We start from the raw sequence: 25,479 nt of genomic DNA, 5'->3' as shown, positions 1-25,479 counted from the left end.
CACGAGCAAAGTAAACTTCGATTCCATGAAACAAAAGAACTTCCCAGGCTGAAAGACGTAATCTTTACCAGCTGCTGTGTAAGTCAAAGGTGTGATAAAGGCAGATGCCCATCCACCGAGTATAATAAGGATTGCGTTCCTCGGAGTGAAGATAACTCTGTACTGAGAAGTTTTGACGATGTGAAAATACCTGAAAAAAAAAAAAGTCATCAGCGGTTGGACTTTGTTCAAAATGGCATCAGTAGAAATGGATCTATTACGGGAAATCACCTATAATCAAGTGCGGAAAAAGTTTAGTCAGTCACTGGTACTTTATTCTAAGCCCCGGTTGTTCGGAGGATGGATAACGGTATCTACTGGATAAAGCTCCATGTGGTGGAAAACGCAATACGTTTTGCTACCATTTATCCGCTGGATAGCGATTCATTGGTTGGATAGCGTTATCCGGCCCCAGATAATAATAATGCAATTCTAAATTTGAAAATTTAACAGACGTCGTGTATTTCTGGCGGTATAAAGCATCCTCCAAAAGTCTGCAGTATTAAAAATTTTAAACTCACTAATAATGATGTCAACAGCTTGAATCATGGAATGGAGTTAATAAGAAATTTCTGGTTTCGTTCCTTAACTGGAGAAGGAACCATTGATTGAGTTTCAAGGAATTGCAATAGTCCATTTTACAGTTGTGTGCTTGGTTGCCAAGCCTTTGAGCGGGAGTGAGGCTAGAGATGACCTTGTTATGATACAAACCTTGCTGCCTTTCAAATGTAAATCACTTTGTTATCATGCTAACTTGATAAAGGTCTCTATAGCAACAAGGTGATCTTTAGCCTCACTCTGAATCAAAGGCTTGGCAACTAAGTACACAACTGTAAAATGGCCTATTAAGCCTAATCAACTCGCGCCGTTTCGTACTTTCCAACCGCTTTTCAATGCGAGTAAAAAATGAAGGAACAGTTTTTGTAGTCATTTTCTCATAGAATTCCCAATGATGTAGGGCCCTATCCACGTCTGGTTGCAACTGATTAGTCATTGACATATTATGCGCAGTCCGCCCTGACCGGCCGCGAATTGAATTGCCAATAAATATTTTTTTTGGATGAGTTCGATTACGTACGCCGAAAACATATCAGAATTAGCATAAATATTCCAGGCTATCAATTTCAAATTTTCGACTTGTCATACATTTTAAACAATTTTAAGAGGTGAGATTTTTTCCTCCTTAATTTCAGCCTACACAGCTCATGCAAGTCAAATCAAATATAACCAAAAACTCTTTAAGAAAAACTGACAACATTTTAACCTGGACTCAATAGTTTTGAAAATCGTACTCGGCAAAAAAAAAAAAAAAAAAAAAAAACCTGCTTCATTTTTCTGCATGCACGTAATGGAGATTGTACGATGTTACAGCAAAACTAGAGAAATTTATTCTAAAATTCTGCCACACAATTCTCTCAACTCGCAAGGAACAATCCAATTAGGTTAGTAGCCTAAAACCAATTTGAAGTATTTACCTTTTGGTTTGACATTTTATTTGTTCATCAAAAAAAATTATGATATCTCTTCTTTTGACAATGGAAGCAAGGCTCAAGTAAAATTGAACCTTACAACATTTTACTTTAACATCATTGTCATATCACGATTTTTTTTTTTGGAACCAAAGGGTAGTTATGACGAAAGGAGAAGAGATGAAATAAGAGCGCAATAATTAATTATCACTAGAAATTTAGAAATTTATACGTGCTGTTTGTCGCTTCGACGTTTCTTATCTATTTATTTTTATCTTGACCCGAGGAAACAGGAGCAAATAACAATTCTCCTAGTTTGAGGCTGCAGAAGCAAAACACACCGAAAAAAAGGAATCGGAACCCACACTTTGAATTAAGCAAACTGAGGATCTATGAATAGGACAGCTGTAAAAAAAAAATAAAACCGTCGTTTTTTTTTTACAAATATCCTCTTGATGTAAAAGATGTAAGAAATTAAGCTAAAAAAATAATTACGCAAGAACCCAACTGTCAAGGCAAGGTATTTCAAATGACTGTTATTGCATTGTATGTGTAGGCACATTGTTTACATAGGTAACAAGAAGTAATAAGAAGCGTGCACGGAGGGCGTCTATTTTCTCTTTAACAACCATGGAAATTGCAACTGAACTGAATCTTTTGCCTCTATTGATCCTAATAGCGGGAAGGACGATTGTCAAACCCGCATTGCCCAGGGATTATCATTGTTAGTGACCTTCATTTTTCTTTACTATACGTTGGCTCAGCTTTACAAAAGTGTTTTTCCTGACAACGACTTACAGACCCTACTTTGCGCTATATTTTGTTTCTAGTTTCATTGAATATGGAGGGAAAAAAAACTATTTTGCGTCTGGGGAAGCTGGAGACAACGGCGAACAAAAAGCAGCAAAGAATGAGACGACGGGTGAAGTTGAACTTTAAAAGGGCCGACACATACGAACTTTAGCTGAGTGGTAATCTAGGCTTACACGATCTTCAAGGAATTGAAACTTCTCGAGTCCGATTGGCCATTAATTGTGGAACGAATACTAGCATTAACTTTAGTGTTAGTCTTTGCAAAATAAATAATTTTAATGATGTTTTCTCTTGCTCAGGGGAGAAGACAGGAAAGTACTCTGATTGCAGCTCTGTTGTAGAATATGTTTTGCCGTCTTTGTCCTCGTCAGTACATTAAACATAGGAAAACTCCTTCTTTTGAAATTACAGCTACCCCCGTCCCCAGCCTATCAGCGAATGGCGCTTGCGAGCCGTTTATAAACAAACGCCAGTGCGCGCCTGGAAAATAACATTCACTAGAAATAAGATAAAAAATTTCAAACAATTATTGAGAACAAAGACTGACACTCTTCACCAATTAATTTGGATATATCAACAAAGTTGAAATGGTAAATTCGCCACCGTAATGATTACAAAAGCTGACATTTCGAGCGTTAGCCCTTCGTCGGAGCGAATAGAGGAATTGTGGGTTGTGTGTGCTTTTAAAGGCAGAAAATGGAGCTACGTTATTGGTGGCAGCATGGCAACGAGAAAAACATGAATAAATTAGTGGAATGAAAAGCGTTCGTTGGTCCCTGTGGGATTTAGACTGCCGGTTTGAAAGATGAGCTTTTGTTCAAGATTTTTACGGCTCTTCACCAAAGCAAACCTTTCTTTTCCAATTTCTATTTCATTTCACAAAAGTTGAATTCATTTGACTAAAATGGAATTAATTCTCTCACCTGTTTATCGCAACAAGAGCAAGTGTTCCTAACGAGGCGCATGCGACCAACATGACGCCGAACCCTTGAATCTGGCAAAGTAGGTCTCCAAATAACCAGTCACCAGTCATAAGCACTGCTATTGAAAATGGTGCGCACAAATCCAACATTATGACATCAGATATCGCCAGGGAAATAACAAAATACGCGGGTATGTTCCGAAGACGATGATTCTTGTACAAGACCAGAAGTACTGCAAAGTTACCGACTGTGCCTACAGATACGATGAATGCGTACAGAAATGATTCTCCAGCAGTAGAGGAAATCGATCGGGACAACAGTTCCTCGTGTAAAGATGTCGTAGGTGCTGCCATAATCTCAGTTTGCACATCAACTGACCGTCACGCTTTAAGGGAAATAACTACGAATCCACAATGATAATAACATTAAAAGAAAAACAAAATGTCATTCACAAACAAACATGAAAAGGGAAAAATTATCATATGACACCAAATCTATTCGTTTGCACTTAAGAACTGTTTTCTTAGAGCCAATGCAATGTCTTTTACATAACATTTACTCGAAGAGCCCCCAAGAATGAAATCGTAAGAGAAAAACCTCCCCAAATCTTCAATTAACATTCAACTATATTTCATATTCCTTATAAACAGGTGTTCTCCTTGAAAAGTAAGATAAACATTTGAATAACAAATGACATTTAAGACGGATATCTCTGTATTGTCCCCTTTTATAAGCAACCGGTTTTTATTTTCAGGGGAAACAAAGTGTTCAGCTGCTTACAAAGTAAAACCAAAAGGCGATTTGCGCAATAAAAGCCATAGTTTAAAGTCTAAGTATCAAAAATGTTTGCGTCTAAACATGATGCCGCAAACATTCCAGCGAAGAACATGTTAAATAACAAAAACACATGCTAAGTCTGATATGAATTTCACGTACATCCACGAAGTCTTAATTTTGTATAAAGGAGGTAAGTTTCTAAAGAAACTGTTGTGCTGCGTCGGTGGGGATATCGCAGGACATTTGGTTTTTATCAACTTTTAAATTAGGGCTTTGCTCTAGCGGAGGGCTGACACTCGAAAACTGTCTACGGTGGCCAATTTACAAAGTCAACTCAGATGATGAAATAGACAGTTTCCAACTCAATCTCAGCTGTAATTTGCAAATCTGCAGTGGAAATTCAACACCAAGCAGTATTAAAAGACCAAATTGGCATCTGACAAGAATTTTTACTTATATGTGTTTTTTTTTTTAACTTAAATAAATGCTGGGAATAGATGCAAATAATATGTTGCTGTAAGCCATTCAGTAAAAGTTTTGATCAGTAGGTTGATCATTTCCTTTTCCTTTTGGCGGTGTTCTTATCCTTTTGGAGGTCTCGCCTTAGAATCTCTGTCACCTTTTCATGTTGTGGCCGTGAGTTTGACATGGAGACAGATGTTCCTACTTAAACTGCGGTTTGTGATTGAATATTAGAGTGTTTCCGTTATCTTGCTAAAAAACTGTTTCAGTTACGAAGAAAATGACCTTAAAAAAATCGATCCCGGACAGGAATTTCCTGGAAATTACCCGTCCTATTTTCGGCCCCTTTGATATTCTCGCTTTTTAGGTTAACTCCATGTCGAATTCCCGATCAAGAAAATATTTCTTAAATCTTAATGTAGCACGATCAACACCTCTTTTCTTAAAGGTGACTAAAAGTGTAATAAAAAAAACTAGTACTTTTAGGTAACTTTTAAGAACAGCACTTTTCTCTTTTAGAGGCGATACCTTGGGTATAGCACGTCCTTTCTTCTCCGAATTTTCTGTTTCTTCTGTTGTTATGTGTAAGTGCTTGAAGGCTATTTTCACTTAAGATGTCTTTTTAAGTATATTTCTGATTCTGTCAATTTGTTCATTGTACGTTTTTATATTGTCAATCTTGTTTTTGTTTTACCCGACCTTGACCGTTAGAGTAAGAAATTTAAGGTAGAAAATGATTTTGTCAAGCGTAAATATCTCGAAGGTACATACTTAGTATGCAGGAACTGTTTCACTTAAACACGAAGGCGCGCTATATAAGAAGTCTTCCCTGGGAAGACCTGGGCTCATTTGTCACTCACCGTTGACGTGTGCGGGTCAAATTTAAATGCTGGTAGACGAACAAAAGGAGCTAATGAGATATCTATTGTTTACTTCCACCAGCATGGTGGTATGAGGTAACGTGCGAACCACCTACTTCGATCTCAAATTTACCGCCACAAATAAAGACAGTTTCCATTGGAGAAAGGAAATACAAATCTCAAAAATTCTTGTATTTTGATGAAGACATAAAACAATTTTGAGGAATGCGCCGCTGATCACTGCTTTGGAGTAGCTGCAGCTCAAGCTGACTTGACTCTAAGAGTTCTACATCACACGACGATTGATTGACAAATGGTCCAGTGGACCTAAGGCTCCTTTTATAGCGCGCCTTCGTGTTTAACTTAACGTTATTCGCCAGTGAAGTGAGAAAGTATGATGATCCATGAAGTTTGAAAGCTTAGTAAGTGTCACCTTTGTAAGCTGGTGACCACCATTTTCACTCAGATCAGAGCTAGTCCCCAAACTGTAAAGTTATTTTGATAACAGTTACTACCGAATGAAAGATCGATTCAACGCGAGTGTTCGAGACACCTAAAATGTCTTTTAACAGTTGTCTTTTCACATTAATTATAAGGCGAGGAGATTATCCGATGTAGCTTTTCACAAAAAAAGGCCATAACCTATCGCGACTGTTGCCAAAAGTGCAAATTAAAATCTATGGACCTAGCTCGTCGCTGGTCGTGTGAAAGATGACACATTGATCTTTTACAGTTAGAGAAGCTCAACAGAAGAGCTTAAAAAAAATCGAAAGAGATTTGCACTTAACCCCTCTCAAATATGAGAGCAAGGTAAATCTCTGTAGCTTTTTCGCTCAAATTTGTGCCTCGAAAAACAGTATGTCGTATTTCATATATAGCAATCATTGTGATATCATTCTAAATATCAAGAAAACAGAATGAAAAGTTATAAGATGCTAACGAGACACATTTGGTGTTTTCCCTATCATTTCGGCTAAACCTATGTCTTGAACCTATGTCTCCTGTTCATTTCGGCTAAACCTATATCTACAACCGCAGTTCAAAATATATGAACTTCATATATTCATTGTACCTATGTCTTTGTTAGACTAAAAGCGCGCTCACCAAAAGAAATAGTCCGGCTATACCATGTAGAGAAATCCATCGTCAATCATAATAGACCATTTTAAAGTTGTGTACTTAGTTGCCAAGCCTTTGATTTGAAGTGAGGCTGAGGGTGACATTGTTGTGATAGATACCAGTATCTAGTTAGCATGATAACAAAGAAATTTGCGTTTGAAAAGCAGCAACATCTGTATCATAACAAGGTCACTCTTAGCCTCACTCCTGTTCAAAGGCTTGGCCACCAAGCCCACAACTGTAAAAAGGACTATTGGCAGGCGACATCAATAAGCCTTTGAGCTAATCTCTTGCGAGCTCGAAGCTCTTAAAAAATTACCAAGTCATTGTTACGTTAAACGGTAGGGTCACTCATTTTCAATTAAAGCTAAGTGTGCGACACAAAGAAAGCGGTTCTCTGTATTGTATAGGCGGTGATACACAAATATACAGGTGAAAAGCAAACTTTTCTCGGCACGTTAGAGCACTGGCCCATGGGCTTTCTCTTTCAAGTCTATTGTGTGTAAAACAGTCTCTATAACACACAGGTAAATAGTGCTTTTCATGCACGCTTATTGGCTAGATAGGAAGTGATTAGCAAGTATTATTTACCTCCGAGCAGCCAAAGAGACAAAATTGCGCGTTAAGAGTTTGATTTCTCACCATTTTCAGTTTATTGACATGAAAAAAATAAAATTTTGGTATCCGTGTGTAGCATTTGAAGGAAAGCTTGAGTAAAAACACCTAATCACAGGTAAACAATGCGCAGAAAATAGGCACCCAATTCTTGTTAAACGTGCAGTAATTGCTAATTTGACTGTTACCGGAACAAAAATGCCCCTGTCAGTTAACGATCTTGAATGGGAGAGATCACATACGAATTCGCTTTGTAAGATAGCACATAAAATGATATCGATTGCGACAACAATAAACCACTTTCCACTTAATTGTGCACTGAGCAAAGGCAGCGGAAAAAAAATTGTTTAAAAAGAAAGAATAAGAAATGTAGTTACAGGACTACTCAGCAGGTGTTCATAACAATGGTTTACTCTCGTAAACAATATTTATCAGCTTTTAAGCCGAGCTTTTGTTCTGCTCAGTTTGATTATTAAAACCTGTCATAGCAAAGACGGCATGTGCTAGAAGCCTTTGTATAAGACAATAGGATACGATTCATCTTAGTGGCCCTTAATCTTACAAGTCTTTAAAAAAAATCACCTAGGAATATGCTATAGAAATAAATGACTTATTTACGAGGAAAGCCGCCCTAGTTTCGCCAGTTTATTCGTGATATTTGCATTTAACACACACATACACACGCAAATTGCCTTAATATCACCAAGGTATTGCCGAAGCTAAGGCTATGCTAGTAAATAATTCATTTTATTTCTAAGACACACGCAAAATTTCAAATTATACATATAGGAAATGAAGTCGTCACTGGAGGAAAATAATTCCAACTGCCATTCGATCGGAGGAAAAGCATAATAAAGATAAAAGCCTCATTCAAAAGAAAAACTTTCGATTCGTGATTTCATTCGCAACAATGATACGTGACACGCAAGCAGCTTTTGGCGCGAAGCAAGAATCTGGAGAAGTGACTTCGCCACTTAACCAGATTCTTAACAACTTCGGTGTATTAATGCAGAGTTCAGATTTGCAACACGAAGATATTTGCAGTTCAGTATAGAGTCTGTAACTAATCAGTTATGCCAAGGTAAAACCACATACATAAACATTGCACCCGACCTTTTTTGACAAAGTGAGAAAGACAGAAATACCTGTAGTTACTTCTTAAAAGATAAAAGAGTTTTCTGTCTGGTCGGCTAGAACCTTAGCAATCTCCAGGAGGTTTCAAGCTTCTGCTTTCCATTTTGGCACTCGGCCTACTGCCATTTACTTTTCCTGTAATTACTCAGGTGATTACACAAAAGCGTGCGCTCTGATTGGCTGACGAAACGTCATATCCTGCTGATATCACTTTGCACGAGGTAATTTAATAGTAAGAAAAAGATATATCTCTTTGAAACATGTAAAACGATGTAACGGTAGGCTTCGGCCATCATCCTGCCATTTTTCATCTCATACTGTCATTTCTCATATACATGGCCGCCTCGTAATTTCTCGATATTTCTCAGAAAAAACCGTCTAAAATGATCTCCTGGTGCTTGAATTTTGTAGCTCCTTGAATGTCATTTTCAATATAATTACGCCCTTAATTGTTGAAATATTGACAGGAGGTTATCAATTACGCCTCGATTTACTGATGTTGCGTAATAACAGCACGTACAGTGAGGCTATCTATTGCAAGAACTATGAGAAGAGAGTGTAAATACAGAACGGGAAATAAGATATTTATCAAGGAACTCATAGGAAATTTGAAACGGGGGCAGAGCAAACTGATTAGACAAAACCTGCAAAGTATACTAAAGAAGCGTTTCAACTGAGTATAGAAAGAAGTCGAAAGAATGAATATATTAATAAAGAAATATAGACCAGACCTACAGGCTCAAGTTTAATTCAAAGGTACTTTAGCCTGGAAACTGAGCGGATCAGATTATGTATCAGCCTACTGTAAAACAATAGATTTCATATTTTAGGAAAAAATATGTTCTGGGCCCTTCAGAGTCATTTTAGCTGGGATAAAAATAAGCCACGAGAAGGACGCAAAACTTATTTATACCCAAGAACATAAACTCTATTATCATTACAAGAGAAGGTAAAATCCTCTCTTGTTATTAGTACCTTTTTGGAGGGCTTGAGAAAACTGAAAAAATACAAGGAAGCTTAAACGGTATGAACAATCCCGCGAGCGTGCGAACGGGCTACAATACGTTTTGGGCGACAAAATACACCACAAAGCCAAAATATAGCATTACAACAATTCACCGCTTGTTTCTCGAAGACTAAGGTCCACACAGTTGATTCCTTTCCATGTATTCAACTCTATTCGGCTCGCTCTTAGGGGTCCTCAATACGACAATAACTCAACAGCAGAGACTGATTTATACTTTCTTTTGAGCTTCAATCCAGTAACAGACTGCGAAATAATACAGGATCTAGAATAACATTAACCTCGACAGCTAAGAAAAAAATTAATAATAAAAAGGGCAGATTCGAAGTTAGACAATATCCACTCGTTCGATGAAATTTTATTTTTCTTTTCACTTGATTGTTCGAGGTAATCACTAAAGGTTATCCCCGTTAGGACCCTCATGAGATTTAGCATCCGCTGGCAACAGTGTTGAGATCCTTCATGTTTTCCACACGTCAGCTCCACGTGTCTTCTTCACCGCCTTGAACCCTTTGCTCAACGGCAGAACCTGATGCTTTTTAATCGTCTGCAGTGCACCAGCGGTGTTCCCTGTAAACAAACAACAAAATTATAAAAACTGACGTTTCGAGCGTTAGCCCATTCGCTCCGACGAAGGGCTAACGCTCGAAACGTCAGTTTTTATAATCGTAACGGTGGCCAATTTACCATTTCAACTTTGTTGATATATTCAAATTATTTCGTTACCCCCACCGACGCCGCCCCAAACAGTTTCTTTAGAAACTATCAGCTTTTATTCTTACTAACTTACCTACATTCACCCTTAAGCTACCATAAGTGACCAAGACAGAATTTCCCCTTACAATATCAATACAATATCAAGCAAACAGGTAAGGAGAATAAAGAAACATATAATCAGGGGATTATCAGTTGATCCAATACAAAATTCTCCAAACTAACATCATAAGAATTGTAAGAAATATACAACTTTTTTTGGTGGAGGCGCGGTGGCCTCATGGTTAGTGCGCTCGACTCCGGATCGAGTGGGGACATTGTGTTGTGTTCTTAGGCCAGACACTTTACTCTCACAGTACCTCTCTTCACCCAGGTGTATAAATGGGTACCGGCAATTTAATGCTTGGGGTAACCCTGCGATGGACTAGCAAATACAAAAGCGGGTACTAATTACAACGTGACACCAAAACATAGTACCCGCTTTTGTATTATATTATATTGTAAATAATTGATTGACACCAAAACATTAGTACCCGCTTCTGTATTACATCATATTGTAAATAATTTATTCATCTAGTTGTATACTATATAATTGTTCACACTCAGTTACTCATTGACTGAAGATGGCATATGCATGCCGAAACATGTCTTTCAAAAAAGTTGTATATTTCTTACAATATCTATCGTACTTGCCATTATTGCGACCTTATGGAAATCAATGAGTAACTGAACGTGAGTAATTATATAACAGACAAGTACATGAATAAAATATTTACAGTATGACGTAATAAAAAAGCGGGTACTAATTACAACGTGACACCACACAACAAAGGTATGAACTAAAACGCTAGAAAAGTGTTATACTGCTGTAATTGTTTGTTAAGTTCAGGTTTGATCTTATTTATATAGAAAGCTTCTTTGAGTTTTAAATCAATTGAGTTGTTAGCAGAATCCAGAATACTAAAGCAAGAGAGGGAGTATTTGTTCTTACAAGAAGATGTGTTGAAATGCTTAAAAATATGCGAGTTTTTATCGCTTTCCGAGTGCTCCTTTATTCCAGTAGAGACTACTAATACGACCTTCTGGAAATATCCAAAGAATTGTATTGCAGACAGTAAGGAGAATTACTAATGAATAAAGGCTGATAGTTTCGAAAGAAACTGTTTGGGGCTGCGTCGGTGGGAGTAACGAAATAATTTGGATATATCAACAAAAGTTGAAATGGTAAATTGGCCACCGTAATGATTACAAAAGCTGACGTTTCGAGCGTTAGCCCTTCGTCATTCGCTCCGACGAAGGGCTAACGGAGCGAATGACGAAGGGCTAACGCTCGAAACGTCAGCTTTTGTAATCATTACGGTGGCCAATTTACCATTTCAACTTTTGTTGATATATCCAAATTATAAGGAGAATTACTGATGAGATCTTGGGAGTGAAAGAGTTAATACATCAGGAAGCGTGAGCCAGATATAAAGGGTTTAAATAAATGAGGAAAGAGAGTTTATTTTATCATTTTTTTCTTTTTTGCCACTTCCCCATGTGTCCTGATAGGGGTATAAACGTACTGCAGCACGCTTGAAGTTATTGACAGTAGAAAGTAATGAAAAGACACTCACCGCTTTGAAGCTCTATGTACACAGACAGTAAAACAACACGTGCAGACAAGTCTTTAGGATAACCGAGAGAACAAGCCTATAGAATAAATAAAGCTGTGGTGATTAACGAGATTTAGCACAAAATAAAACAGAAAGGACAAAACCTCAAGCGCTCTGCCCGTATTTTAAGACGAACTTATGTTTTTGCCTGGGGAGAGATGGGAGTGAGGAGAGACAGAGGGTCAAGGTAAGAGGGGGAAGGGGAGGGAGGGGGGAAGGGGGAAGGAAAAAGGGGGGAAGGGGGGAAGAGGGGAAGAGGCAGATAAGGTATTGACCTCCGTGTCTACAACCACACAACTGAACACACAAACAGCTTGATAAACTCTCAGGGATATGCGTCTTTTTCTTTCCCCCCAAGGCTCAATGAATACAACGGTTATAAACATCACATCGCACCAAGACCAAGGTATCCCCTTTTTTTGTTTCTGGTCACACACACTATACTTAGCGTTTCAATGAACTTAAACAGTCGAGGTTAACTGCCATGTATAACTCGCTGAATGGCTAACTTTTTTTGCTGTGAATCTAACTAGTTGCACTTAACGCCTTTGGGTATATTTACCTGTAATGCTTGACTAACTCTTATTGAGGGAACTCTAAGTAAAAATTTCATAGTTAAGATGAATTACCTGTTGTAAGCACTTCCGTGCCTTATCAAACTCGCTCTGTAAACTGTACACCCCGGCTAGATTAACAAGGAACGAGGAACGGGCTTCATTCAAAGACTCTGGAAAAGTCATCTTCTCACAAGCTGTTAAATAAACAGACAAGGAAACGTAAAATTACGGGCGCGCCTTACGTTCCGCGCGCCACAGGTTCCGCGTTGGAATCTTGGCCAGCTTCATTGGGGTGTGGTCATGACAAGCCACTTTCCCCTCTTCATCTAGCATATCTGAAAAAACTCAATAAAATGAATTCCTGCGGTGGCACTTCCGGCACGGGACGACTCTTCATCCTCTGTCTAACGGATCGAAGCTTGAATTAGGAGTGTAAGTTTTTTGGAAAGCGGAAAGTCAGAACGCACGAAAAAAAACCCCTTAGAGTAAGGACAACAACACATAACAAACTCGACCCAGATGGAACGTCAGGTTCTGGGGTCGAGCTTGTTATGTCTGACCCAAGTCAAAGCAGTGTGAAGCGAGCTCCCTGACCACCCCTGCTCTCCACGAATTCACTCTAAAAGCACCTTCCTCCAACCAAGAATTTAGATGGGTATTACTGGTATATCGAGAAACTAACCCATTCCCATAACCTAAAAATGGCAGTTATGGACTTGCATCTCATTCACCCGCAGAAGCAACAGTCCCAGTTGCTTCATCCCCCATTAACCATCAGGGAAAAGACATCAGGGACCGGCTGTCCAAAGAGCGAATCACGCTCTCCAACGGATGCATCGCAGTCCAGCGGAGAAGTGCTCGCAAATCGCACAGTGCTATCCGTTGGAAAGACATTTATCCTATAGTGATAATAGCGTTATGCACCCTTCGAACATCCGGGGTCTGGCTGATAACTGAGAGTAGTGACTAGAGGTGTTTAAATAGGGGGGGGGGAAGGGATTTTTATTACCTTGAGGGAATTTCTCTTACCGTGAGGCTTGGTCGTTTCCTTGTCCTTATCGACATTTTCCCCCGATCCAACTACGAAAGAAAATCGAAACATGACGGTCGAACAAACAAAGCAAATAATACAAATTTGGGTAAAACTAAACTGAATACCATATAGAAAAATATGCAAAAATCGGATTAAGGTTACTATTTGAGTAACTTCGCACCTGCCCCTTCCTTAACTCACGCAACCACAGTCAACTGATAACAAGTTAAGGTTAATGTTGTTTTAGGGGAGGGGTGGGTGTGCAGCTGCTCGTATATTAACAACCAAAACTTTGCATATCAAATAAATACCTTCCGCTGAAGTACTGGCTGGGATGATATTTATATTGCTGATATTCTCAGGTGACAAATGCGTGATGGCTTTCGATAAACGATTCTGTTTGATCAGAGCTTCGGCAGCGTAAAGATGACCGAGAAACCTATGATAAGGGAGCAGACAATCAAACATTGAGTATTTACATGTATGAAGATCCCAGTAACAGATAAGAAAAGCTTTATGTGATGGCTACCGTGATTACGGTTACGATTCCACTTACTTGAGGGCTCCTACAAGATTGGATTGTGAGAGAAGTTTCTGCGCATGTACTAAGGCCATCACATTGTCTCCCAATCCCAGCGCGACATAGGCACTGCACGCTAGAATGGAGCACCTGATAGACACGAAACATCATTAATCAACATCAGCAAAAAGCACAAAGGAAATCGAGCCATGCTGTTTATGAGCAAGGGACTAGGAACGAAAACTCACACCAAACGCGGTCTATACTTTAGCCTTTTTCTAGCAAGGGAACCAGGACATTTTTAAGGCTTCAACGCAATGACATAAAGCAGAGAGACTCTTTATTTCAAGAAGAACATGTTTATTTCAAGATGAGATATCTTAAGGTTAAGGTTGGAGGTATACGCGTTCTTTAAATTTCTACCAAGCTTTCTTCTCTTTGAGGCGTAACCAACGCTGACTACCTTTTTCTCTAATCGCATTCAAAATTTTATAATCTGCATCTTTCCCGTTTCAAACCAATCGAACCCAATCGATTTCAGACATTCGTGTCCTGTCCTCAACTCGTTTAGAACATGGATAGAAGGAATTCTAATCCTAAGGCTCCATACGCAACCGCTGTTGCTCATGATAAACTCACGCACTGAAACGGTAATAGACCCTAACCAAATAGGAATAACATAGATAAATAAATATATGTAAGTTTATCTCAGTCCTCTTTTTCCAGCAATAAGAACATTCCTCGGAATATAACGACGTCTTACTCTCTTCATTTCATAACAAAACATTTCAATTTCCAACCAAAACCTGCACAAGTTGAGACTTGTTTCGGTTTTAAATCTTATGACATACTGCTCCAAGCTGCTGCTAGTATGTACGCTCACCTCAAGTGTGGAACCTCACGAAGTTTTACTGGTGGCCCGGGGGGAGCTGGGATACTTGTTTCACTTTGAACTGAGGAGGACCGACTTAAGCCACCAATGTCACTGCAACATGACACAATTATGTGAATATAAATGAGAACTGGCTTTATATACACCGATAAATGTGCTGTATTGCTATTACAACTTGTTGTCTTATGACATGTTTAAGGAAAAGTTACGAAGGACTTTCTAGTGATCTTCTGAGGAAGGACTGTCAATCTTAAAGAAGGAAGGAAGGTGATTTTTTTTTTCTTTTCCTCCATGCGAACAATTTTATAGGATCTTCAAAATCAATGCCATAATTAATGCAAACCTTGGTGACCTGAATTACGGGGAAAACGTATTGCACTGAAACCTGGTTCCATGTTAATTTTGTCTTGAAAGGCCGCAAGGCAGTAAACCTGACGGTAACAAAAAATGTTCCCAAAGCCTTGGCATAAAGAGACACGATTTTCAGTCTTTCAGACATTTGGAGTCCTTATGATGAATCGAACCTCAGACCTTTGGACTCTCCTAACCGATGCTTTACCACTGAGCCACTAATAAGATTTACACGCGACACACGTTCTGCATACTTTTAGGGTGAGTTTTGTCATGTTAGATACCTTGAAGCGTCCATTTCCTGGCCAAGTGAATCATCTTCTTTCCCTGATTGATTCTCCAGCACACTCTCTGTTTCATGGACTTGTGTTACCTCTGCACTTTTCAACAACATCAGAGCATTTTGAAGACACAAAGAAGCAAACGCAAGTGTACAGGCTGGCATTGCAGCAGACTGACCTTTGTTCTCTCTGTAAAGGAAATGCAACTTGGATTGCAATGGTTGTTCCTGCGCCTTGCTTGATTTGTATAGATACAGTAATCACGAAGAATGAGGTCAAAAGAGCGGAATGATGGCCAAGTTGTTTTGACGCCCAAACCGTTAAGTAGCTTCTTTGACATCTACAGTTTTAAATTTCACGAAGAGAAAGTAGCTTGAAAAATTCAGGCTCCAATGGACCCGTCCCCTCCTAGATACTGGCTGGACGCTACTACCAACTGAGCTACGAGGTCACACGTGGGGAGCGATAAAATTTTAGAGTGTTCTTCTTTACCAGTTTTCAAAGTGAAAAAATAAAATAAACTAAAATCTTCGACACAATTGTTGAAAAATTTCCCCTTCCCCCTGGCCCCTTCTCAACTTTTTAAAAAAAGAAATTAGTAGGCTCAGATTAAAAAAAGGAAAAAGAAACTTATCTTTGAGAAAGAAGCCGAGTGTTTCCATAAAACCAAAACAAAATAAACTAAAAAATGCCCCTATTGTTCCACTTACTCAGTACCGCACTGTTTGTCAGTTTGAGGGGAAAGGACAATCTTACGATGCGGCCCTGAACCTACAACATCCTGAACGACATCGCTCTTCTTGATGCACTGTTGCCTAAAGTCGTCAGACTGTGCAAAGAGAAAAAAATAAATCACAGAACATAAATATAACTGTTCCACCTTATAGGTCCACAACTTAAATTGAAATTTTTAACGTCGTAAATGATGGTATACTGTGTTCTTTTAGTTATCACTTCCATAGCACCTTGAAAATAGATAAAGCTTAACGTGTGTTATCCATAAACTTCAGAGACTGAATCGCTCTCCCAGATACATGCATGGCGCTGAGTGTAAAAAAAAAAACAGAAAAACAAGAAACCTAAAAACAGAAAGGGGTGCTGTGCAATGCAAGGAAATTTCGAGCTCATTCCCTCCGCAACAAGTGCGTTTATTTGCATTTTTTTTTTAACTTTATTTAACCTCGGGTTGATGGGGTTGGTTAGACCCCTAGCAAGGAAACTATACTAATAAGCCGAGAAAACAAACCTTAAAAACTTATTTACAGAGTAGATCCTAGAATAACATGACAATAGCTACTTTTGCAATAAAAAGCCTAATTACTAAATAGATAATGTTCAATTACTAAATAGATAAAATTTAATTACTGACTAGATAATTACTAGAAAGATAATATAGAGAATTAGCTAAAACCTTAGCTGTCGGACTACTTTTTTAAAGGTTGACAAAGTGCTTATGGATCTCATTAACTTTAACTTATAACATTTATAACACTTATAACATTAACTTTAAGCCTCTAACCATTCTGAACGCGAAGAAGATCAGAAAAATAGCACCAGAAGCTAAATTTAAAATTTAATACCTTAACCAAACGTCGTTTAAAGTTAAACCATGATTTCTTATCCAAATGACGGAGTGAATAAATAAAGCCTTTGAGCACGTAGTCAGTAATAAAGTTTATTACATCGCTCAGCGCCCGTGGGCAAGATGAAGCGAGTCCTGTGTTCTGATTGGCTACTCGACCAGGCAAGATGGGCCCATCTTGCCCGCTCAGGATTGTCTACATTGATCCCACGCGTGAAAAAAATTGAATTAGAACTACGTTCGTAATTCTTGGACAATTTCGGCGATGGAAACGCAAAAAGCGGCAGAAGATAGTCAAAACAAAGAAAACAGAAACGACCCTCGTGTGTTCGTTGTGCTACAAACACAGTTGGCTTTCTTTCTCGGCTCTCGAGGTAAAAGAGTCATTCTTAATTTTTAATAAAGCGAAATCTTTTTGCAATATAATAAATCCTTTACTAACCAAGCTTGTTTGGTCAAGATGATTGGATATTAGCCTCGTTCTTTTTTTACATTTTCATGGACCTCGACTTCGTCTCGGTCCATAAAAATGCAAAAAAAAAGAACTCGGTCAATATCCAGCCATCTTGACCTCACGCTTGGTTAATAACGCGTAGATGCTACCTACCAACTGAAAAGCTACAACACAGCACTCAGCAAGTCGAAGCCACAGTCGAGGATTTGTGTGGTATATTTGAACAGCTTCAACCAGGCAGTCAAAAGCTACAACAGGTCGGCCAGAAAACAGCAGCTGAATTCCCAAATTATAGAGGATCTCGTGACGGCGGCTAACACCAAGGGTCAGTAAGGCGCGGCTGGATACAGGGGCATCTACAAAGGTAATAGTTTCATAGAAACAATTTTCTGTTACAACTAATGTATAGCGCACATTTCTTTCCAAGCGACCCCTCTCCCTTCACACCCCCCCCCCCCATCTCTCCGTGGGTGCTGCCTTTCCGGTATGGAAGCCCTCAACTGGAAATCAATAAGCCACCCAATAAGTATAAAAAGATGGCAATTTGTATGCACTTAAAACTATTGGATACTAAGCGTCTCTAGTCAAAGAGAGTAAGGGATTTTTCTCGAATAATGTTCAAAGGGATTTAGCGTTTTCGTTCCCACAAAAGCCTTGATACAATAGTATCCTTTAATACAAAAATGCCAGACTATGCAGACGACCTTTTGACTGACTAACGAAAAGTGCTGAACTATTTACAATGAAAGTGTTTATTCGATTACCGTCGAAACCACTTCTCCCTAACTAACAAAGAAACAAACATGTAAAATAAACATACTCTTGTCAGCAGGAGGAAGCGAGGAAAGGGCTTTGTTATTTTCCTGTAAAGACTTTCTGAAGTACAAAGCAGCCAAGTTGTACTTGTGCATTTGGAAGTGAATACATCCCAAGTTGTTGTAATACATCGTGCTCACTGACTGGCCTCGATCTGCCAGATCGTTCGGTTTTGGTGCACTATTAAGCAGCTTGATGGATTTCCGAAAATTCTGACGCAGGAATTCGAAGTTGCCCTTGAGGAAAAGTCCTTCTGGTGTCTAAGGAAAGAATGCTGTTAGTGCGAAGTCTATCGAACGTAGGAGGTTGCATATTTTGTCTTGTGTATGGTACAATATACATGACTCTGGACCTCCTAACCAGTGAATCAGCCTGATCGTATTCTACGAAGTATTTTCGCACTCAGTAGATTGGTCCAGGTGCGTTACACGAGAGAACATTCCCCTAGGGATATATACTTCAATTTTCAAACCTTTGGTACAACACGATGATAGGCGATGTTGTGTGACCCATTCGCTCCGACGAAGGGCTACCGCTCGAAACGTCAGCTTTTGTAATCGTTACGATGGCCAATTTACCATTTAAACTTTGTTGATATATCCAAATTATTTCGTTACTCCCACCGACGCAGCCCCAAACAGTTTCTTTCGAAACTATCAGCCTTTATTCATAAGTAATAAGAGGGTTACCTGGGGTGGACCGAAGATTAAGTGAAGAGGAGTTGGGTTTAATGTCTAACGAAAGGTAAAACATCCTACGGGGTTAGAGGGCAATCCCAAGAATGTTGAAATAAAGGTCTTAAGAAAACGTTATTTCCAATGTTTTTAAGGGATAACTGGGTCAGTTCAGTGTGGGGAGCTCGACCAAACCACCTGAATCATCCCTGGATTCCCCCTTGGTACCCTGCCTAATGCATGAACTGCTTGTAATGAAAAGTTGTTTCAAAATTGCGACGCTTTTTCAGGCTCTATTGTGCTGTTCTCCTTCCTTTGCAAAGCAGTTTTCGCAGATGTATAATGAGAACAGTAAATGCTTACCGCATTGTTCGTGTTCAGGACTGTCTTTATTTCACGCTTGCAGGCTTTCATTGATTTTAGTAGAATATTCAACCGAGCTTTATGCTGGAAGAAAAGCAAATTTTTTCAATACCGTTGTGGGTGTATGTGCATAAGGAAACAATCATAAGTTGAATTCTTCTGTCAATTTCATATGCTGTGGTACCTGATGTATGTGTAGTTTTAAGGACTCATCAACCTCCTTTACGGGTTGTGGTCCAGTTTGACCTCCAGTACCAAGTTGAACTTGCAAACCACCTTGAATCATTTGAGACTTGAACAAAAATGAACAGTACACTGAGGGTGATTTTTACAGAGTAACATTTAGCTAGTTGTGAATAACAGCTCACTTCTACTGGCTGCTGGCCAACTGTTGGCTCATAGATAACCAACAGGCTGCAGACAGTTTTGAACAGTGAGGCACGTAGAATTGCCCTAAAGTGCTTTCCAAAACTCTTTTTGGTAAGAAAACTTACACGCAAATCTCCAACAGATTACCAACTGTCAGTCATAGTCTGCCAACAGGGTTTTTCTGTTTCAGGGAGTTGTTTTTCAAAATTAACAATATAAATTCACGGTTATTATTAGTTCTTATCCTTCATTTTTAATACAGAACAACATAAACATGACTAAGGACACTACAGTTTACCTGTAAAAAGACAGGAACGTTGAAAATTGTGATCCAAAATCTCAAGTGATTGTAGTGGATTGTTCTGAATTTTTTTTGCATAAAGAATTCTTCATTCTTTTTTACTCCAGTAATGGAAAAATTTTCTAACAAATTTTCTGTACCTCTACTGGTTTATTTGATCCAAATGCCACGGCTTCCAACACTGTTAGAACATTGTGACCTTTATCAGCCTAGTAAAATAATGCAAGAAATACTCTTTTAGAAAATGAACTATAAATAAATGTAATCAATTACTGTCACAGGTGTAAATATGTAAAATATTGAAATTTTTCAGTAACATATTTATAAAATAGTAATGTTTTTCTCATTGGCTGTACATGTAGCTTTGCATACAACTGTACATGTATGTTGTAAAGATATAAGGACATACCTTAATCATATTATATGCATATCTAAAATTATTAAAAACTAGATCATTGGATAATGCAATTCAAGACTTTTTGTTGGCTTAGCCATTATGGTATATCAGCCAATATACCATAATCTACAAATATGGTAAGCGTATATGTCAGCTAAAAATTTAATAAAATTTAATAATTTAATTTAACGTTTTTAATAAAACAATTATTCCACTCGCCCTTACTGGATATGAGATGATTATAGCCAACGAGGCGCGTAGCGCCTCGTTGGCTATCTATCATCTCATATCCAACATGCGCTTGTGGAATAATTGTTAAATAGCTGGAAAATGTTTATTATATCCCTTGCTCTTGAGAAAAGTAAGCTTTCAACCATCAAAGAAAGCTAACAGAGCAAGAGAACTGCATTATACATGTACATGTATTACAATCATGTTACACTGTACCTTGTAGAGTGTCAAGTAAATTTCACTGAGCAAGAAGCAGATTTTATATCCAAGAGACTCCTCTGTGGAACAAGAAATACCAACAGGGTAAACGAATAACATGAGCTGGAATCATCATATTGTCACTGTAATCTGTTTACCAGGAAGATCTAAATGCAAAGTTGTGCAATATTTTAGCCCTGAGAGTTTGTTGTCACACCATACAATGTTCCAATTCCCTGCTTTAATCTTTCTCTTTTCTCACCACCTATTGCTAATGAGAAACTATTGATCTTGTAAGGAGAAATTCATTTTCTATCACTTAGGTGTGAAAGAATTAGTCACAACAAAAATGCTACATGTATCTTGCCCAAGCATGAAAATCCCAAAGGAAATTATAAATGTTTGCAACTCCCTTTTACTGATTTCAAATGCAATAATTGTAATTGTAACAGCTGGATTCTACCAATGAAATAGTTTAGATCCACATTTTAAATACCCAGAGGTTCGACGATCTTAAACAACCTCTCAAGGATCTGCAATGCCTTTGTGTACTGTCGTAACTGTAGTAAGATAAAAGTGAATATTGTCATTCATCCAGGTTCAATTCAAATGAGGAATTTTTAAATCTTTTTCAGGAATTTTGGTCTTAATTATTAACAGACCGTCCTCTCTGTCTCACACTTGGGACTGGGCCCTTGTTCCAGTTCCCCGACATTTGTCATGTGATAGTGATCTACCATGTGACAAACTACACTGAAGAAGACTGATGGTTTTAGTCGAAATGTCTGTTAATAATTAAGACCAAAATTCCAGAAAAAAGATTTAAAAATTCCTCATTTGTAGTAAGATAAATTCACAAAGTAATTATCATACATTAATAAAGAGAAATCTTCTGATCAACAATTAGCACCCTGAATTCCATACACATCGAGCGTAAATTTAAAATATGCTTTTGTCAACATGTTCAGTTGGCTAACTAAGATTCCAAGCTTAAAAAAAAAAAAAAAGTAGAATATCAGCTCTACAAACTCACATGAAAGTATATAACTGACTCATTGTAGAGCAGATGGGCTGTGTCAATGTCATCTAATTCTTCTCCAGTTTCACCACTGTCTTTTTCAATCTAGACAATTCAAATCATTAACATGACTGTTGTAAATATTGCGATAGAAAAGCCAATCTAGTTAACAGACCCTCTGGCAGGAAATATTTTGAGACATTAATTTTTCTATCACATTCATCAAGATGGGTGAAATGATCTTCAAGCTCGCTTTCAATGATTATGGGAATTTATAGTGACATTTATTTCTGGTAAATGTAAAATAAACAGTACTATAAATAATTCATAGAAAATAATGAAAGCATGAACTTTGTAGAAATGTGAACACTTGGTTGTACACATTAAAGAAACAATAACAATAACATCAAGGCTGTGGTCTAGCAGCACCCAGTGGCCCCCAGTGCCTTACTTTTGCTCTTCGGCGACTCGGGAAGTTTAGTTTTTTCATACTAAGCACATGCTGGGTGGGCACCCTGGATTTCACAGTTTCAGAGCATGTCATGTGGTTAAGGTTCAAGACCTAGCCTGACTGCGATGTGTTCTAAGGCAAAACACTTTTCTCTCAAGGTGCTTCTCTCCACCCAGTAGTATAGCAAATTGTCAGGGAAGCATGATAAAATTCTGGGGAGGGGAGGGAGGGGGTTATGGACAGCATCCCACCCAAGGGTGTAGTAATACTCATTAAATAGTTGCTTCATGTTATGGAAACTGGATAGGTCACATGGCTCAAGTACAGACTGAATCTTTTATCCTCCCTGTATGTCTTGATTACTAAATGTTACATGAACATGTGCAATGCTCACTTGTCTCCTTAGCTGTAGTAAGTTATGGGCAAATTCCTCACTTCCTCTGCAGCTTGAATGATAAAACTGTGCCACTAGATTGTTATGCTGAACCTTTGGGTCATTTTTCCTTAATTCTGAAAGCTTGTTTAATGACATCAAACATCTGAAACAAAGGCAAAATGAGTTTGTCCATTTGTTATAAAACTACAGGGGTGGTAAGATTAAAACATGCTACAACTTCATACAATTGATCTTGGATTTGTAAAGAAATTATATACTGTCCACAACAACAAAAAAATAAAAACATTACAAATTCCAAAGTAAAAGTGGGTGAGTAGTGTTAAGTTGTGAAAGACTGATGCAACATTAACTTCTTCCTCTGTTTCAAAAGGTAATGTGAGACACCTTGGAAGGAGAATTTAGCAGTTTGTCCGAAGTCATGTTAAATACTTTTTCCCATGCACCCCTTCCATTCAAGTGTATTTAGTAGAAACTTTCAAAGGGGTCAAGTCCACTGTACACTAAAGAAACAGTTGTGCCACAAAATGTAAGAACAATTTTTGCCTGAATTATCTCATTTCTTACCTATCATATTGTTTATTTTCAAATTCAACATGAGCATTGTTTGCAAGTTCCCTCTCAGCATCTGTCACACCAACTCTAGGAATGGGCTCCTGTAAACTGTCTAATATGTTATCCACTGGCACCTCTGACATCTTGTTGAAGAAAATGACATACAGAGTGATATCGAATGCAGTTAGATTTGACATGTAAACAAATTCAGGGCTCGACACTAACGGTAGCCCACTAGCCACAGACTAGTAGAAATTCAGTCTTAGCTAGTGGTTTTCAATTTCCACTAGCCAGTTTGGCTAGTAAACAGACTGAAATTATCATAAGATCTAAAAACATCTAAGATGTCACTAACCACTTGGCTAGTAATTTGAAAAATTAGTGTTGAGCCCTGAAATTGCAGATGCATTCCCACACTGCATTGTGGAGCCAGAGAACACTATTTCATAGCAATTTTAATGCAGTGCATTACAGTGATTGTAAGCAAATGAATCAAACCCTGTATGATCAGAGTGCAAAGTGTTCCTCTTCCCACCCCACCCCCAAGGAAACAGAGGCAAATTAAAAGAATAGCTTTCCTGTGGGGAAAAACATCCGGGGATGGTTGAGCGACTGTAAAATCCGGTGGAAAATATAAACTTTTCGTTAGGAAGAAAATAAATTAGGCTAAATAAATGCATTAAAATATGATCGCTATCCTGGATTTCATGTAGCCAATTCGAGTCCACATTAAGCGTTTGGTTACCAGCAATTATTTGACCTCAAAAGTCATGTCGGATTCAACCAAGAGGGAGACATTTGCAAAATACACTGTACTTCAAGACACACGCTCACAGTTAGGCTGACCCCAGCGAATCTGCGTCGAATCATAGTGCAAGCTGAAGAATCATGAAGTTCTGGAGTTAACTTACGTCAACTTTTGTATGAAAAATCATATTTTCGAAGCTGATGCCTTAGGTAATCGACAAGGAATCGACAGGGGTAATCAACCGGACTAGAGATCAATGTGTTAAAATTGTACTGCACGCTATCGCTACCTAGAATCAAGCCTCCCTGGAATATCTTCATATAAACTTACAGTTTACCTTTATGACAGCAATCTCCGATATTTGAATCCAATAACCTTTTACGAGTACTCGTACCTCAAACGTATACAGTAGTGACTAAAAGCGGTCATTGAGGGCTCAAGAGACAAGAATTTCGTAGTCAGCGGCGCGTTAGAAAATGTTAGTGTTGTTATGTAAACTGGTTGACATATACTCAAAAATCATACGCACTTTGCCCTAAGGGGTTTCTGGGAAGAACTCCCGTCTGGCTAAGCCAAAGATAACTTTCGCTCCACCTGTGAGGTTTCTATAAAGTATTTTCTATAAAGTATGCATAAATGGAGAGAGGTACCAGAGCCCAATTACATGAACCTTAATGCGTTCATTAGGCGTTCTGTGGCTTTCGCTCTGAGGAGGCTCTAACGCTTGAGACTTCAGCTAAAGAAAACAAAATGCGGCGGCCCATTTACACAATCAACTGAGCTGATAAATAAAAATATCTTGTTCCATAGCTTACTTTTCTACGCTGTGCATGAATATGAAATTATTTACGAGTAATATTCGACTCTTGCTGACCATTAAGCCAAATAGGTGTATGATGCATTATAACCATTAACGGTTCTCTTTGGGCAAGGAAATAAGGACATTGAGTAATGCTAAAATAAGCACCTATCTACATAGACACTCGTCCTTTGCGACGAATAAGCCAAATTTGTGAATACAGCAATACAATACATCGGTAACATTTTTTTAAGCTTATTACAACAGCCGCATGGTACATAGCAAGTTTTGCACTTTAAAGTGTAAAATAAGGATTTATTTTACATAGTAATGGTAATGCGATGTTGGAAATTCAGGATCAGAAGAACTATCTTTTTTTCTTGTTATTGAAATGTAATTCAATTTGAATATTTGAAAATGGCATTAATTTGCTATTGAAATACAAGAGAGGCAAGCCTCGTCTCTTTGGCAAGAAAACAAACATTTGAGAAAGGATAGCCTTACAGAACTTCAGTGGCGGTCCCTTGCCTTCCGACAGCCTACAAAATGCCTTAGAACTTATTTTATTGTAGCCTGAGGAATGACATCTCTAAACGTCGTAACTCTTTCAATATTAATGAAAAACAGGAAACGCACACATACAAACACTCAAACCACCCCACTTATCAAAATAAACGAGTCAGAATATGAAACTACACAGACTGTTCAAGTTATTGGCTGAACCTATCATTTATTTTTTTATTTTTTTTATTGTGATACAATAACAACACTGCAGTACATAACAAGGACTAACAATACGTTTACTTATATTCCTATGTAAAAAAAAAAAAAGAAAAAAAAGAAAGAAAAACTTACGTCAATGAGAAAAATAGGGGGGTATTGATAACAAGG

The 25,479-nt window shown here is 38.2% G+C and overlaps 2 protein-coding genes and 1 long non-coding RNA gene across 3 annotated transcripts in view; 1 reads left to right on the top strand and 2 right to left on the bottom strand.

Moving 5' to 3' along the window:
• The window catches only part of LOC111342718 (melanopsin-B), a 10,651-nt gene extending 1,837 nt beyond the window's left edge, over positions 1 to 8,814 (bottom strand). The window contains exons 1-3 of the mRNA XM_022949830.2: positions 8,223 to 8,814; positions 3,245 to 3,644; positions 1 to 190 (exon numbers count right to left, since the gene is read on the bottom strand). The exon at positions 1 to 190 is cut by the window's left edge and continues 1,837 nt beyond it. Of these exons, the coding sequence (XP_022805565.1) occupies positions 1 to 190; positions 3,245 to 3,597 (543 nt within the window). The 5' untranslated portion in view covers positions 3,598 to 3,644; positions 8,223 to 8,814. The remainder of the gene's footprint in view (positions 191 to 3,244; positions 3,645 to 8,222) is intronic.
• LOC148734784 (uncharacterized) lies at positions 1,192 to 2,714 on the top strand. The gene is made up of 2 exons (XR_015998517.1): positions 1,192 to 2,232; positions 2,339 to 2,714. It is a non-coding gene; the product is annotated as an uncharacterized LOC148734784 (long non-coding RNA).
• Positions 8,815 to 9,441: 627 nt separating the features above from the next.
• On the bottom strand, positions 9,442 to 24,282 carry LOC111343015 (CCR4-NOT transcription complex subunit 10). The gene is made up of 20 exons (XM_022950144.2): positions 24,127 to 24,282; positions 23,054 to 23,184; positions 22,487 to 22,631; positions 21,657 to 21,746; positions 21,120 to 21,183; positions 20,642 to 20,703; positions 19,938 to 20,006; positions 19,312 to 19,419; positions 19,128 to 19,211; positions 18,095 to 18,350; positions 17,428 to 17,630; positions 15,949 to 16,067; positions 15,242 to 15,427; positions 14,598 to 14,699; positions 13,751 to 13,864; positions 13,506 to 13,633; positions 13,191 to 13,241; positions 12,234 to 12,355; positions 11,566 to 11,641; positions 9,442 to 9,805 (listed from the first exon to the last, which is right to left on the bottom strand). The coding sequence occupies exons 2-20, from the start codon at positions 23,182 to 23,184 to the stop codon at positions 9,696 to 9,698; spliced, it is 2,220 nt and encodes a 739-aa protein (XP_022805879.2). The 5' UTR covers positions 24,127 to 24,282; the 3' UTR covers positions 9,442 to 9,695.
• Positions 24,283 to 25,479: the final 1,197 nt, after the last annotated feature.

Source organism: Stylophora pistillata, chromosome 3 (assembly GCF_964205215.1).
Source record: "Stylophora pistillata chromosome 3, jaStyPist1.2, whole genome shotgun sequence".
Lineage (NCBI taxonomy): Eukaryota > Metazoa > Cnidaria > Anthozoa > Scleractinia > Pocilloporidae > Stylophora > Stylophora pistillata.
The sequence above is the reverse complement of the archived record's forward strand: the minus strand, read 5'-3'. Positions and strand labels throughout refer to the sequence as shown.